This window comes from Manis javanica, chromosome 16, assembly GCF_040802235.1.
Source record: "Manis javanica isolate MJ-LG chromosome 16, MJ_LKY, whole genome shotgun sequence".
Taxonomy (NCBI): Eukaryota; Metazoa; Chordata; class Mammalia; order Pholidota; family Manidae; genus Manis; species Manis javanica.
The window spans coordinates 10,560,637-10,575,551 of record NC_133171.1 but is presented as its reverse complement, the minus strand read 5'-3'; the positions used below and the strand labels follow the sequence as shown (position 1 = coordinate 10,575,551).

At 43.0% G+C, this 14,915-nt stretch overlaps 1 protein-coding gene across 1 annotated transcript; it reads right to left on the bottom strand.

Annotated features, from left to right (window-relative positions):
- Positions 1–1,517: 1,517 nt before the first annotated feature.
- On the bottom strand, positions 1,518–14,284 carry LOC118968380 (uncharacterized). Its single transcript, XM_073225018.1, has 5 exons — positions 14,279–14,284; positions 14,175–14,227; positions 10,379–11,899; positions 2,105–2,208; positions 1,518–1,617 (listed from the first exon to the last, which is right to left on the bottom strand). The coding sequence occupies exons 1-5, from the start codon at positions 14,282–14,284 to the stop codon at positions 1,577–1,579; spliced, it is 1,725 nt and encodes a 574-aa protein (XP_073081119.1). The 3' UTR covers positions 1,518–1,576.
- Between the last annotated feature and the right edge of the window lie 631 nt (positions 14,285–14,915).

Genomic DNA, 14,915 nt, shown 5'->3' with positions numbered 1-14,915 from the left:
TAGGCATGTATACAAATAACCCCCTTTATGCTGAAGTCAGTCCCAAGTGCTTTACTGTTGTTTTTAACCTCAAAATTCACAATATAATCTCATTGTGGAATTTATGAATAAAGCTGTTCCTGGGACTCAAAGGAGAGATAAACTCAAAAGATGCAAAATATTAAATTCTGGTTTAAATAAAGCCTTTTTTCTGACACTCAGCAAAATGTTTTCTTCTTTTCAACATCATGTCCTTTCCACTTAAAAAGAGATCCAACAGCTGGTACGTTAGCATTTTAACATCCTGTGTCATTCTCTAAAGACAAGAGAATCAAAGGGTTCCACGTGGCTACTTTAGAAAATTTCCATTTAAAAATGACTTAATTCCTCCTAGAACATATTTTTCTTAATTTAGTTACAGATATCAGTAGTTTACTAATTGGCTGTGTTCTTAGCTAAATCTCCCACTGGGTACTTTTGAGACATCTTACAGAAATATTTAACACAGTATTAAAATTTTAAGAACATATAATGTATTTCTGACATTTATTTATTACTAAGCTTATGTAATTGCAAACAAGCAAGAAACAGGATCAAGGATCTTACCATTACTTGTTGTTTTCCTGATGTAGTTCAAGTTTTATTTTCTAAAAACACATTAAGAAGAAACAAGTCAAGGATATGTTTAGAAGGTTAGAAGAAAAATATAAAACTTGGTAACAAATATTAGAACCTGTACCTAAGTATAAGTTCTTCAAATCCCTCCCTCAGCGAACTTGGCTACGCTGAGAATACATCAACTGCAGGTCTCGGCGGCAGAAAAATGAGTGTCAAGCCAGGAAGGCACGACTGTTTCTAACACACGTTTACCTTCAGAGGCCCTTTCTTTACTACCTCCTTCAATTTTTCTTTTAACTGATTCTGCCCTCAAATAGCTGACTTCAAGGACAATGCTGAGAGCTTTCAGCTTTACCTTTTTTGATGAAGAGAAGGAATCTTCCCTTAAAAGGTTTCTTACAAGGCTAAAATCATCAGGCAGTCAGTGAACTTATGTTTTGGAACTTTAAATAAGACTGAAAACAAGAAGTAAGATGCGAAGATAATACTTATTTAAATGCTGATCCCATCTGCCATACTTGAAACTAAGGGATATTTTTAGAGCCGCATTTATTCATAACCAAAAACTGGAAACAATTCTAATGTGCACCGTACTACAGTAATGTGGCGTATTTCACATATGATAGACAAAGGAGAAGATGATCTACTGCTCTAAGACACACCGTACGATCCCATCAGCTGAAGCTCTGGAATACTCAAAACCAGTCAATGTTAAAGTAAGCCAGGATACTGGTTTCCTCAGAGGAGGGGGTTACAAGAAGGGCCGTAGGTAGGCCTGGAGTGCCAGCAATGTCCTCCCTGATCTGACTGGCAGGGTACATTTTGTCAAGATGTATCAAGATGAATACTTGTGCACTTTCTACACATTATGTCTCAATGTCTTAATAGAAAGCATTTCATAAGCATGAGCAGCTCTTTACCTCATTTTCTGCTCTAAGGACTGAAAATTCACTCTTCTCCAAAATAATCCTGTCTTTTTTCACATTAGCAATGAGACATTATTTGCTGAAGAGTGATTTCCTAGAAAAAGAACAAAACGTATGACCTAGTCCAGTCGAGGAGGGCCCCCTCCCACTACCCCTACCTACAATCAGCTTAATGAGAAATTAGAAGGCTGTGGGCATGAGAAAAGAGTCAGCAAGGTCATCCTCTTTTCCAAGGAAAAGAATAAGCTCTCAAGTCCAGTGTCACTGTCCAGTGGATCACAGCTGAAAGGGTGGCAGTCGGAGGGCCAGTAGCTCAAAAACACACTGCTGTATTCCCGGCCACACCTCCATTTCATTAAGTAGGGTTGACCACTGTGGTCAGTTTTCAGGCCGAGTAAGTTTTCAAGCACAAGCACTCTACAATAGTTGGCTAAATAGCTTTGAATAAATATTTTTTATGCCACTGTAACCATCTGCCTCTCAACTATGGTTAAAATTACATGTTTTTCAAAAGCAAACTATATCACAAATAGCACTCCACCTTTAGATTTAAAATTTGCTCAATGCTCTGACAAGCTAACCTGCTGCACCTTGGTGACCATGTCTTTGTACACGATGTCCATGTTGGCCTCCATGGTCTTGACCGACACAGATACAATGGTTTCTGCTTGTTGAGTAGTAAACCCTAAGTAAACACACAGAGACGATTACACTCAGGAGACTGTCAGAAAAAAAATCCCTTTATAGAAAGGTAGAAAATGTGAATGTACACATCTGGGTGAATGTCTGACATCAGAAGCAGGTGGAAAGCCTAGTGTGGTGGGAAGATGAGGAGACGAGACTCAGAGGTTGACGTGTCTGCCACTCTGGACAGCTATGACACATCTGAGCTCATTTCCTCATGTAAAATGTAGGGTTGGGCTGACTGATCGCTAATGCCCTTCTTAGCTGTCAAAATTCCTATTTTCAGAGACTGTCTAAATACGTAGGGAATGCCTGCAATTGCAGATCAGGGGAAAAAAAGTAAGACTCAAAATTATAGATACAACTTACTGCTTTTGTAATCTAACAAAGATTCTAGGTAATTTTTACTTTTTTCGAAGTTGAGTTAATTTTTTATAATGGCTATGACTTCCTTAATTTTAAAATGTATATGTTAGTAAAAAATAATTCACTTAAGTGGGAAAGCTCAATTATTTTATATCCAGCAAAAATCAGTCAAATCATGAATTATATGAATAGTAATTTAGCTGTTAGCTTATTTAATGTTAAGAGACAAAGTCAGTTCTTTTTGGTTTTCTTCCATAGTTATCTTTAGTTACTAGTGAGGGGACCCAGATTAGAAAAAATATATTCTTTGATACTCAATAAATATTGCTGAATTAAATTATATAAAGATTCAACAGTGTTGCTATGTCTAATAACTTTAGGTAGTAACTTACATTTCACACTGGAGATTCTAATGAAATGCCTACAACCAAATCCCTGGAAAGTAATTCTATTAAATACTTCTATCTGTAAGAACTTCAGAAGAATCTGTTGATTCTCTAATTTGTGTGAATAAAATCATAACCAACACATTTTGGATAATAAGCATGGGGCTATAACTAGAAAAAAACAAAGACAGAGCCACCATCCAAAAGACAAACAACAACAAATGTTGGTGAGGTTGCGGAGAAAGGGGAACCCTTCTACACTGCTCGTGGGAATGTAAATTAGTTCAACCATTGTGGAAAGCAGTATGGAGGTTCCTCAAAAAGCTCAAAATAGAAATACCATTTGACCCAGGAATTCCACTTCTAGAAATTTACCCTAAGAATGCAGCAGCCCAGTTTGAAAAGGACAGATGCACCCCTATGTTTATTGCAGAACCATTTACAATAGCCAAGAAATGGAAGCAACCTAAGTGTCCAATCAGTAGATGAATGGATAAAGAGGCGGTACATATACACAATGGAATATTATTCAGCCATAAGAAGAAAACAAATCCTACCATTTGCAGCAACATGGATGGAGCTAGAGGGTATTATGCTCAGTGAAATAAGCCAGGAGGAGAAAGACAAGTACCAAATGATTTCACTCATCTGTGGAGTATAAGAACAAAGAAAAACTGAAGGAACAAAACGGCAGCAGACTCAGAGAACCCAAGAATGGACTAACAGTTACCAAAGAGAAAGGGACTGGGGAGGATGGGTGGGAAGGGAGGGAGAAGGGCAGGGAAAAAAGAAAGGGGGCCTTACAATTAGCATGTATAATGGGAGGGGGCACGGGGAGGGCTGTGCAACACAGAGAAGACAAGTAGTGATTCTACAACATCTTACTACGCTGGGGGGGGACTTGGTGAAGGGGGGAGCCTAGTAAACATAATGTTCTGCATGTAATTGCAGATTAATGATAAATAAATAAATAAATGAATGAATGAATGAACCCCTGATACATGCTACAACATGGATGAAAAAAAAACAAAAAAAAACAAAGACAGAGTTAAAGAAGACAAAACAAACCTCCAAAGACCTAGTTTCTCCACTTTACCATCTTAAACATATACCAGTTTTACTTGGCAAAAATAAATACAACTTTAAGGGGGTGGCAGGAGAATTGGTGGCCATCTTGGGTCCACTGCAGCCACCTTGACATTGTTACATTTAACAAAATTAAGATGCTCCCTTAATATCAAACACCTAGTGTATGTTGAATGCCCCCATTATTGCTAATATGTCTTTTTACAACTGGTTTCTTTGACTATAAGAACACAAGGTCCACAAAAAGAAATAAAGAGAAAAAAAGTAGGAATAATTCTGCTTATCAAAATAACTTAAGATGCCCCAAAATAAATTTTGATGAAAAAGGCCTGTTTTTTCAAGTTTGAGAAGGAAAGCTGTAAAAAATATACAGCAGCTGACAAGTTTTTCAGAGTGCATTCAAGTATATTATTTTTCTTAATACTCCAAAGGCCTTTGCCTTATCTACCGAGGAGCAGACAGAAACAGATTAGGGAGAAAGGAACGTCCAGGCTTAGCAGCTGCGCCTGCACCCAGAGCTTCCAACTCCCCCAGATAAGCACAGACGAATCCGCTCCAGCACCTTGTCCCGGGCCAGTGAGGCAAAGCCACAGAGAGCAGCTTTTCAGCTGGCTAATATATATATAATGTAAAAACGTAGATTTTTTTCAAAGGTATAACTGTTATTCTGAGACTGATTTTGAAAATGTATGTGTCACAGTATAGACACATATGTCAAATTACATTAATTAACAGCAATAAGGAAAAATTTAGTTTGAGTATTTAAAAAAAGAACACAGTAAGTTGAAATTATCCATAATTGGTGCTCAGCACCATTTTAATTTCAAAATAATTTTAAATGTACACAAGATGCACATAACAAAGCTATCACTCTTATGCTCCTGACAGTTGTCACAGGGACCATTTCTGAGTCTTGCTAACAGGTGTCTAAATTTTTATCTATAGCACCATTAAGTATGATATTATTTATTTATTTATTTATTTATTTATTTATTTATTTATTTATTAAGGTATCATTGATATACACTCTTATGAAGGTTTCACAAGAAAAACAATGTGGTTACTACATTCACCCATATTATTGAGTTTCCCCCATACCCCATTGCCGTCACTGCCCATCAGCGTAGTAAGATGCCAGAGTCACTACTTTTCTTCTCTGTGCTACACTATCTTCCCTGTGACCTCCCCCATACCAACTGGACTAATCATAACATCCGGCAATCCCCTTCTCCCTCCCTCTCCACCTGCCCTCCCCAATCCCTCCCCTTTGGTAACTGCTAGTCCCTTCTTAGAGTCTGTGAGTCAGAAGCAGCCTTTATCATTACGCTTATCTGTGTATACTCAAGTCAGTACACATAGCTCTTTCAGAGCACTTACTATATGATTTCCATATCTGTAATATTTTTTAGTCCAAACTCCCCAGAAGCAGCCAGTCTTAATGATTTTTGTATTGTTAGCATCTAGCAGCAGAGTGCCTGACATACTGTAAGGCCAGAAATAGTTTTTTTAAACATATTCAACTGTAACACTTCTAAGATCTGGATCATGAGACTGTCTAGAAGGAAAATCTGAGATGATCTCCTTACCCTCTTCACCTATGGTCTTCCCTTTCTACGTGAATGAGCTCACTTAAGTGTGGTACCTCTTTTTTTCATCCTTTATTTTCAGTCTTGGAACAAAAACTGAGCTGCATGAGAAAAGACCCTTACATCACTGACACAGAAGAGACCTAGCTAACAAACAGTGGCAGATGAATGAATGAGAGCAGCTCTCAAGGGGCTCCCTATAGGCACCCCATCCATCTTACAACCGTTTGGGATGTTCCACATTTAGGGAGCTCAAAAACATTTGAGTCTAGAACTGGCTTGTGAGGAGCGGCAGGATTATTCTAGTCCCAAATTCCTTGTTTCTATTAACAATATAAACATTCATGTGATTTAAAACAAAACACCTCCCTCACGCACACATACCCCAAAACAAACCGGCATGACTACTTTTAAGCAAGAGCTAATCCCAATTTAGATACTGGAGGTTTTTTTTTCTTTTCCAAAACCAATTGGATTTTTTTCAATTGCAGGCTTATTTCAAAGAAATACAGTAGTGCCCCTCACCAGAGGTTTTGCTTTCTAGGGAGATCTACCAACAGATGATGCTCCTGACATTCCATCAGGTCAAAAACAGTCCAGGGCCACTTCTCAAGGTCTTGGCCATTCACCCCACTTCATCACATCACGGCTCACATCATCACAATAAGGGTGAGAACAGTACGGTAACATTTTGAGAGAGAAGCCACATTCACCTAACTTTCATTACAGTATGATGTTATAATTACTCTATTTTATTGCTAGTTGTTAATCTCTTACTGTGCCCAATTTATAAATTAATGGGAACCACAGCTACGTATGTATAGGAAAGTATATATAGGGTTAGGTACTAACTTATGGTTCACGCATCCACTGTACCGTAAAGGAACATATCCCCTGCAGATAAAGGGGGACTGCAGAGTATTGCCGTCTGAAAAGGGGAGAAGAGGGCTGGTGCTCCAACATCTGCTGACAGAAGGTGGATGCCCTCTCGCCTTGGTCGGTGTCAAAGGGTAAGGCCTGGGAGGCAGCAGTACTCTGGCATTCAGAACACCTCTGACTCATTTTTCCTCCTCTACTGTGACAACAAATGAACCCCAAAACTATGAATTCCCACTCATCACCAGGAAGTAAGTAAACCAAGCGACCTGAAAGCGCTTGACATATGATTCTCCTTGTGGGGGAACATCAGCATACCAAAGGGACATTAAAAACTCACACAAAAGCAGCCCAAAGTTAGCCTTGGCCAGAGGAGGAAACCAAGTACAATGTCTTATTTCAGAACTCTGTAAGTCTAAACAGGCCTGGGCACCAAACCAACCAGTAGGCTGAAGACAAAGGAATATAACTCATTTACTGATGGGTAATGGGCACAAGCACTTCCCTCACTGTTTCTTGGCTGTGTTTCCCCAAATTTACGCATCCATCCTCACTCAAAAGAATGAGATCCTTTGAGACTACTAATTCTACAGGAGTACGTTTCTGATACAACATCTGAAAACTGGTGAGAAAGGACACTCTCCCCTTTCTGTCCTGTCATCGTGAAATATGGGGAATAGAAATCACAAGTTACTGCTAGGAAAGAGTATAAAACCTAAATGTGATTTATTCCCACTAGGATGTTTAAACATTTTAACAGTAAGGTATTAACAAAGGGCCACGTGGTGGAAGCTGCTTGGGCTGAGAATGGGGGTGGGGTAATTAGTAAGAGCCTAGATATACCTGTTTGAGTTTTTTAAACCTACCAATCAAATCAAGACAAATGTAAAAGAAAGATATAACTAGCTTAGGCGATGTCCCGGAAAGAATGTGAACCCTGCAGTACTCAGCCAATGAGAAACCAGGGGAGGGACTCGTGCACTAGGAGATAAATTATTGGCGCCAGACTCCCCAGGTGTGCCTGCCCACCAGACACTCGATCTTGCAAGACCGTCTCATTAAAGCCTCGCTCCGCTGTTCTCTTTGTCTCTGTGTCCACTTACTGAATTTGGACCAGTGAGTGTGTTTCTCACATTACCAACTTGTGTCAAAAAAGGCAGCAAAAAGCAAAGCACAGAAGGACAGACGCCACTGCAGGGCACTGACAGTTCACCCCTCCTTCCCCATCCTTTGTAAATAAAGCTTCCTTCACCTTGTTGCTCCCCCAGCCAAAGGCATTCTTAACTTCCAGATGCAGCCAGTATTTACTGGGCATTTCTGTTCAGAAAAAAAAATCTGTAAAACAGCCACCAGTGTAGTTACTGATGGCGATAGCAGTTACCAAAGGGAAAGGGACTGGAGAGGACGGGAGCGAAGGGAGGGATGAGGGTGGGGGAAAAAGAAAAGGGGTATTAAGATTAGCACTATAATATTGTTGGGGATGGGGGCATGGGGAGGGCTGTGCAGCACAGAAGGCAAGTAGTGATTCTACAACATCTTACTACGCTGATGGACAGTAACTATAATGGGGTTTGTGAGGGGACTTGGTGAAGGGGGGACCCTAGTAAACATAATGTTCTTCATGTAACTGTAGATTAATGATAACAAAATAATTAAAAAAAAGAGAATATGTTCAAAGCGAAGGAGACTAAGATATTTCTACTTCACGGGTAAGGAAAATCCTTATCATTCCAGAAAATGGGTTTTCATCAATCTTTTGACATTCTGTAATTATCAACAATACTTAATGAACAGTAGTTTTTCATCTTAACAGTGTCTCAAAATCCTTAGGTAAAATCAATGCAGTACAATAACAAGTTAAACAAAATTCACTCTGGGTATTCTGGGACTTCAAAGTTTTGTTACCAACTACCTAAGACACTTCCCCTTTGCTCCCTTCCCTTATTACTGGGAAGAGCAGCTGGGTACTTTTGGTGTGGTCCCCTCGGAAGGAACACAGAAAAACAACAGGAAAAAACCCCACACATTAAAAACAAGAGGAAGCAGCAGTAGAAGGGGAAAAAGGGACTGTGTGTGTGTGACAGGAGAGAGGGAGAGAAAAGAAAAAGTATGACAAACAACTGCATCTGTTCTTCCAGAAATGATGATTTATGTTTACAAAAGGGTGAAGTTTCCAGAAAGTGAATCTTAGTATTACACAACAAAAAGTAATGAAAATGCCAACAGGAAAAGTAATCGAGACAGCAGTGTCGTAAATATTCCAAACTCCAATCAATTTCACATGAGCTTGCACTTTTCTCTGACCCAAATCATCAATTTTATGTAAAAGGAGTTAGTAGAAGTAAATAAGGTATGTTACAATACTAAATAAGCTGTAATCACAAATCTTAGTTATCCTGGAAATTCAGAGCTGGAAATTTCCCTACCAACCACGAAGGCTCAACTCCCTCATTACTCAGAGGAAGAAACCGAGGCCCTGTCTTGTAACATGCCTAAAATTACAAATGATTGCAGGACTCCTGAAAGTTAGGATTCTTTGTTCCATAATCTTCCCTATCTTCTACCTTTGATTTTTAAGGCTAATTATTAACCATTCACCATAAATTTAAAATACGAGTTTGTCAAGTCTAACAAAAATCTTTCTCCAGATGAGGAGTAACATTTCACAACAGACAAGAGTTCATACAAACTAAAACACAAAATAAAATAATAGCCTTCCCAAAGTATTAACAAAATGTCCTTTAAAAAAAAGATAATTTTCAGCCATTTATGTAACCTAACATTTTAGAAATTGAAAGCATTTCTCTGAATGTATGGATAAAAAGAAATATTCAACAAGGCCTGTTTTTGTGTGTGATTCTTTGCAGCCAAATCACTTGGTACATTTCCTGTGACCATTCTTTCTGATTAAATAGTTACTTATTTATCAAGGTTCTTCTCAAATTTCAATTCTGTATACTTTAACCACAACGGCTGCCTATACCCTCTAAATCCATGTCACTAGTATCTGATTAAGACCCTCCCTTTGTAGCCAATCAAAACGAGGCTGCTTTTGAATGTAAGGGCTCCTGCTTCAGATTTGGGGCCTAAAATACTTGATTTGTTTCTAGACAAATGAATACATTAGATTGATTTTTCTTTTCCCCCCAAACAAATAAACTTGAGGCATTCTATTAATTTGGATTACATTTCAAAAATTCCCACAGCAACTTAGAATTTTATATACAACTGATCTTAACGCTTTGTTTTAAAATAGGAAAGGTAGGTAAGGGAGGAGGGAAACAAGCGCAAACCTAAGGTTTGTTTTTTTAACTGCCGATATAAAACATAAGCGTATTTCCTTTAAAATACTAAGCAACATTTTAAAACCCTGTTTACAACTGGACTTCCTGTAATGCCAGCAATGTGAACAGGGCATTTCCAAACAGCGGTGGTAGATTTCTGCTCGCTTAAGAAACGCGCGCTCCTGAGGGTTCACCTCTCCTACGCTGCCGGTTGCTTTTAGTAAGACACACTGGTGGCAAACTTGGGCTCTTGGTCCTTTTGTCCCCCTGGACAGTATCTGGCCTAATTCTGGCCCAAATCCTCCACCGATCTCCCCCCCACCCAGGGCCCTCCCCCCTTCATCAGCAATCATACCTCGGAATCGTGCTTCTCTCCTCCCACGTTAGAAGAGAATGCCTGACCCATCATCACCTGCAGAACAATGTAACCCAACTCCGAGGCCACAGATTCCTCTCCACAAAACCCAAGATTTATCTTAAAACGAAATCAAAAAGCGAGTTCTGTCCTGTCATCCTGGATTCCATCAAGGTGTGCTAGTCCTGGCCTGGGATTCACAGCTGCACTAGACCTCGCGCGTTACACTCACCTTCCGCTTCCAAGAATCTCGCCCTCGCAGGAGCAGAGCGGGCGGCGGGTCATCTCGGAGGGCACGGAGCCCCGGGGGGGCGGGGAGGGGCCGGCGGCGGACGCGTCGGGTCGGTGGCCCCACTCCCACCGCAGGACGCACGCCCGGTACCTTTGCAGTGCGCCCGCAGGTTGTTCTGAGAAAGGCCGATGTAGCTGAACTTGTCCTTCGGCCTCCAGGACCGAGGCAGGGTGAGTCTCCTGCTCGTCCACGGCCGGGTTGAGGCGCTTCAGCCGCCGCTGCAGCTCCTTCTCCTGCTCGTTCAGGGCGAGGTCCGGGGGTGCGCCGCCGCCGCCGGGCAAGCTGGCCGGAGAGGAGCGGCGCTGACAGGCGGGGGCGCCGGCAGGACCACTCCCGGGTCGGGGGCCACGGCTGCCGGCGGGGGCGGCGGCCGCGGCGGCTGCCCGGACATCCCGGCCGCGACTCAGCCTGCGGCCGCCTCCACCTCCCCGCTCCTTCCTCCTCGGCTTCCCGGGGGCGCCGGCAGGACCACTCCCGGGTCGGGGGCCACGGCTGCCGGCGGGGGCGGGGGCAGCTGCTGCTGTTGCGGCGGTGGCCGCGGCGGCTGCCCGGACATCCCGGCCGCGACTCAGCCTGCGGCCGCCTCCACCTTCCCGCTCCTTCCTCCTCGGCTTCCCGGGGGCGCTGTCGCGGCGGCCGTCGGCACCTGGAACCTGGTTCGCCCGCCCGGGAACCAGGCGGCGGGCCGCGCGCCGAGGCAGAGCGCGACGGTTGGGCACTCGGAGGCCCGGGAGTGGGCGGCAGGCCCGGGGAGGCTGCGAGAGCACGTTGACCTCAGCGCGGGCCCGGACGCGAGGGCAGGAGCGCGGCAGGAGAAGGCGCTGCGGCGGCCTCCGCAGTCGCTGCTCTCGCGGATGTTTCCCGGCGGACCGGGCCGGCGCGAGACGCTGCGCGCGGGCGATGCTGCACGAGGGGGCGGGACGGAGGCGCGACAGCTGCGCCAGGAGCGGGAGAGCGCGGGCGGCGGGGTGGGAGGGCGCCCGCGGAGAGCCCGGCGCGCGGGCCGGGGGCGGGGCCGGGGTGCGCGGCCTGGACTGCGGGGCTGGGCCCGTCGGCGGCAGGGTGTAGGGCGCGTGGCTCCCGGCGCCGGGGCCCAACGGAAGTCCGGCCTCTTCCAACAAGTCCGCGTCCTCCCCGCTCGCGCGCCCGGCCCTCCCCGGGTGAATCTCCTGCTTTACCGGTTTTTGCTGTCGTCGCCCCACCTCCCCACCGTAGGGTGCCCGCTGGAGCGGCGGGGCTGCCTCTTGCCCAGGCGAAAGTAATCGAGCCCCGCTGGGGCGGCTGCAAGCCCGCCCTGCGAGCGCCCGGAGCGCTCGGGGCCCTCCAGGCCCGGACGAGCCGGGCGGCCTGGGTCCCGGGGGCCCAGATCGGGTCCCCGAGGAGCAGTCTGGAGAGTGCCCGCCGGGGTCTCGGCTCTGCTGAGAGCTCTTGCCCCAGTGCAGATTCCTGTTTGCCACCTCCCTATTTATGACTACAGCTCTTCATACTCCACAGTGTTTGATACCTTAACATGCATGTATGTGTGGGAGGTATCAGGTGGGGAGTGGAAACCATTTCCGACGGCAGTCTCCCGCCTAAAATAGTGAGCATTTTATTAATTTTACGAGGACTTAAAGTGATCGTACATTGGTAGAAGGTGTCACAGGAATACTAATAAAGATTGGCATATTTTCAAAGAGGCTGCACGAACTGTATGAATGTAAGGTTATATAGTGTGTATTTAGGAAGGGCTTCTAGAGACGTTAAAATATTTTATAGACTCATTAATTTTCACAACAGACCTGTTAGGTAGCAAAGAATTATTCTCATTTCTAAAACAAGACAGTATTCACCGAGGTCAGCAGAGTAAAAAATAGGACTTCCCACTTTGCAGCTCCCGGTAGAGTGCTTTGCTTGGTTGACTAATTTGGCACAACTTACCAAGTGTTGCTCTCTGTCCCGTCCTAGCATTACATTCTGTTTTCACTACTTCCCTTTGTTTAGGTTATCCCTTCCCTAGCTGTCAAAGTCGAGCTTTACAAGTGCAAACTACATGATAGGAATTCTGGTATTTTGTTTGCTTCCAAAGACATGATTGTACTTCCTTGGCCAAATAAACAAGGAACGTTTTGATGAACGGAGATTTATTTGGTTTTGAAGAGGATAGGTAAATGGCAATTTAATTGAAGGCCAGAACTAACAAAGTAATTCAGTCTAATTCTCCCCCAGTTACCCAGACAACTAGATGCTCTGTTGTTCTTTAATAAAAATATCTGATGATTGTAAGGCTGGAGGCACCGGAGGGAGGAGTGAGCACCGTCGGACACTGATGAAGTGCCAAAGTCCCCTGCTGCTGCCCCCTCCCAACCTGAAAAATGTGCCTTAGGCTAGCCAATCCTCTTGCCGCTGTAAATCTAAGCTCTGCCGCCCCCTACCGTCTTTAAAAACTCCCTGTCTACTTGCGTCACTTCCCCAGCCTGTGTTTCGGACCAGGGAATATCGCCTGGGAACTGTACTCAAATGAACTACCTGGCCCTTTGTTGCCTCTCTTCACCTGCTTATTTCGGCTAGAATTTATCTTACAATAATTGTAACCTATTGTTTGGTGACTTTTTTTCAAGCGAGGGCACATTAAATTATATGATGTCATTGTATTTAAATTGCTCTATAACTTCCATTTATATTACAGTAACAATGAGTTAAATTAAGCCAAGCTCTTTTAAATGTTGGCCATTTAAAAAGCCAAGGTAGACTAAATAGCTCCAAGCCTCATCAAACTTTCTTGAAATAGTTATCAAGGTTTTATTTGTGAAGATGTATTTTTTTCTATCAGCACACTTAAAAACTCTATAGAACTTTACTTAGCCAAGGAATGGTTGAGAAAATAAAAGTGACATTTTATTGGAAGCTTTTTATAGCAGCAACTTAAGAAATTAGGAAAAAAGCAACCTTAAGAAATTAATTTTAGTTGTTGGGGAGGATTCTGGGGAGGCAGCACTTTCTCATAATGAAGGTGGCAGAGAACCTTGATAACATTGTTTTTGAAGAAAAGCTTATCTTTGGTGATATTTATCAAGAGACATACAGGTATTTGTACCTTTTGACTTTTCCCACCCCAAAATCAAAATCAAGTAACAAAAATGGAAAATATGGAAGAAATTTTGGCCTAAAAATGTTCAAAAGTAAGTATTGAAAGATGAAATATGGAAGCAAATTAAGTACAAAGCTAAAGGAACTAGTTGAAGAAATGATCCTGTATGAATTCAGTGGAATTAGGACTCTGGGAATACATATTAACACATTTGTTTGAATTTTTTTTTTTTAATGCATCTTCCCTAGGCAGTGGTATTGCCAAAAGGAAGAGGCTGACAAATTAGAAAAAGCACCCCTTCCTTTTGACTTAGTAGATATAGGCCTAATTTCACATGGAAAAGTGGTTATGATGTGCTAAATGGAAAAAAGGCTATCCAATAATTACACACTGCAAAAATTGTTAATAAGAAAAATATGAAAGAAAATCCCAAAATGTTTCCATAATGGAAATTGTATATAATTAAAAGTAAATTCTTATTATGAAAATATTAGACACAGAGAGAGATATAAGTGGTAAAATAAATTAGCTTTGAATTCGTCCACAGTCTTTTTGCACCTGTTTTCAGTCTTCGCCATGTAATGTTATAATATTGGTATGTGTCTATTTGCTGTGGTCCTCAACAGCAGACAATAGGGGCCAATTCTAGCTCTTTTAAGAACTTACTGGAAAGCTTTTAAATGGTTCTCAGAAGTGACCAGAAGACTGAATGACCAGGCCTAAAAACAAAGACCACAGGAGGTAAAACAGCAGACTTTCATCTCTCTCACCTCCATCTTTTCATCACTCAGTCAAGTTTCAAAGTTGGCCAAACCTAGGTTGTACGCCCATGCCGGGGGCTACCAGTGAGCAGAGATTCTCAGCTTATTTATGGGTGCTTATGTAGAAGTGCTGAGTTATTGATACCCTCAGCTCAGGGTGGGCCTGGAGTGCCTTAAGCCATTGGAGCTGGTCCCTTCTGACAGTGAGCAGCCTCATGCATTTGTAGATTGAGGTTAGAACACACTACCCTCGTGGGAAAAGGGCCACCGATGCCCATAGTTGAGGATTTTCCACTAACAGGAAAAACGGTCAGACACTGGCCAGACAGTTTCAGTAAATGTCCATGGCAGTATCCTTCTAGGTACTGGAAAATATGATGGGCAAAGTGGTCCAAGGTCTATAGTATGGGTTCCAGGACTATATTAGTTACCCATCACTGCTTAACCAATTACCCCCAAACATAGTGGCTTCAAATAACATTTGTTTTCACCTAGTTTCTGGGCATCAGGAATCTGGCACAGCTTAACTGGGTCCTCCTCATTAGAGTCTCCTACCAGCATTGAAGGTATCAGCTGGGCTTCACTCATCTTAAGCCCTGACTGGAGAAGGATGTGCTCCTAAACTCAGTCACATGGTTGTTGGCAG

Excerpts from the sequence above, each read along its gene's own strand:
- LOC118968380 (XM_073225018.1), bottom strand. Across the intron at positions 11,900-14,174 it reads AACCATTTAAAAGCTTTCCA|GGAGGTGGCAAACAGGAATC; the intron begins GTAAGTTCTTAA and ends AGTCATAAATAG. Across the intron at positions 2,209-10,378 it reads GAGATTCTTGGAAGCGGAAG|GGTTTACTACTCAACAAGCA; the intron begins GTGAGTGTAACG and ends GTGTTTACTTAG.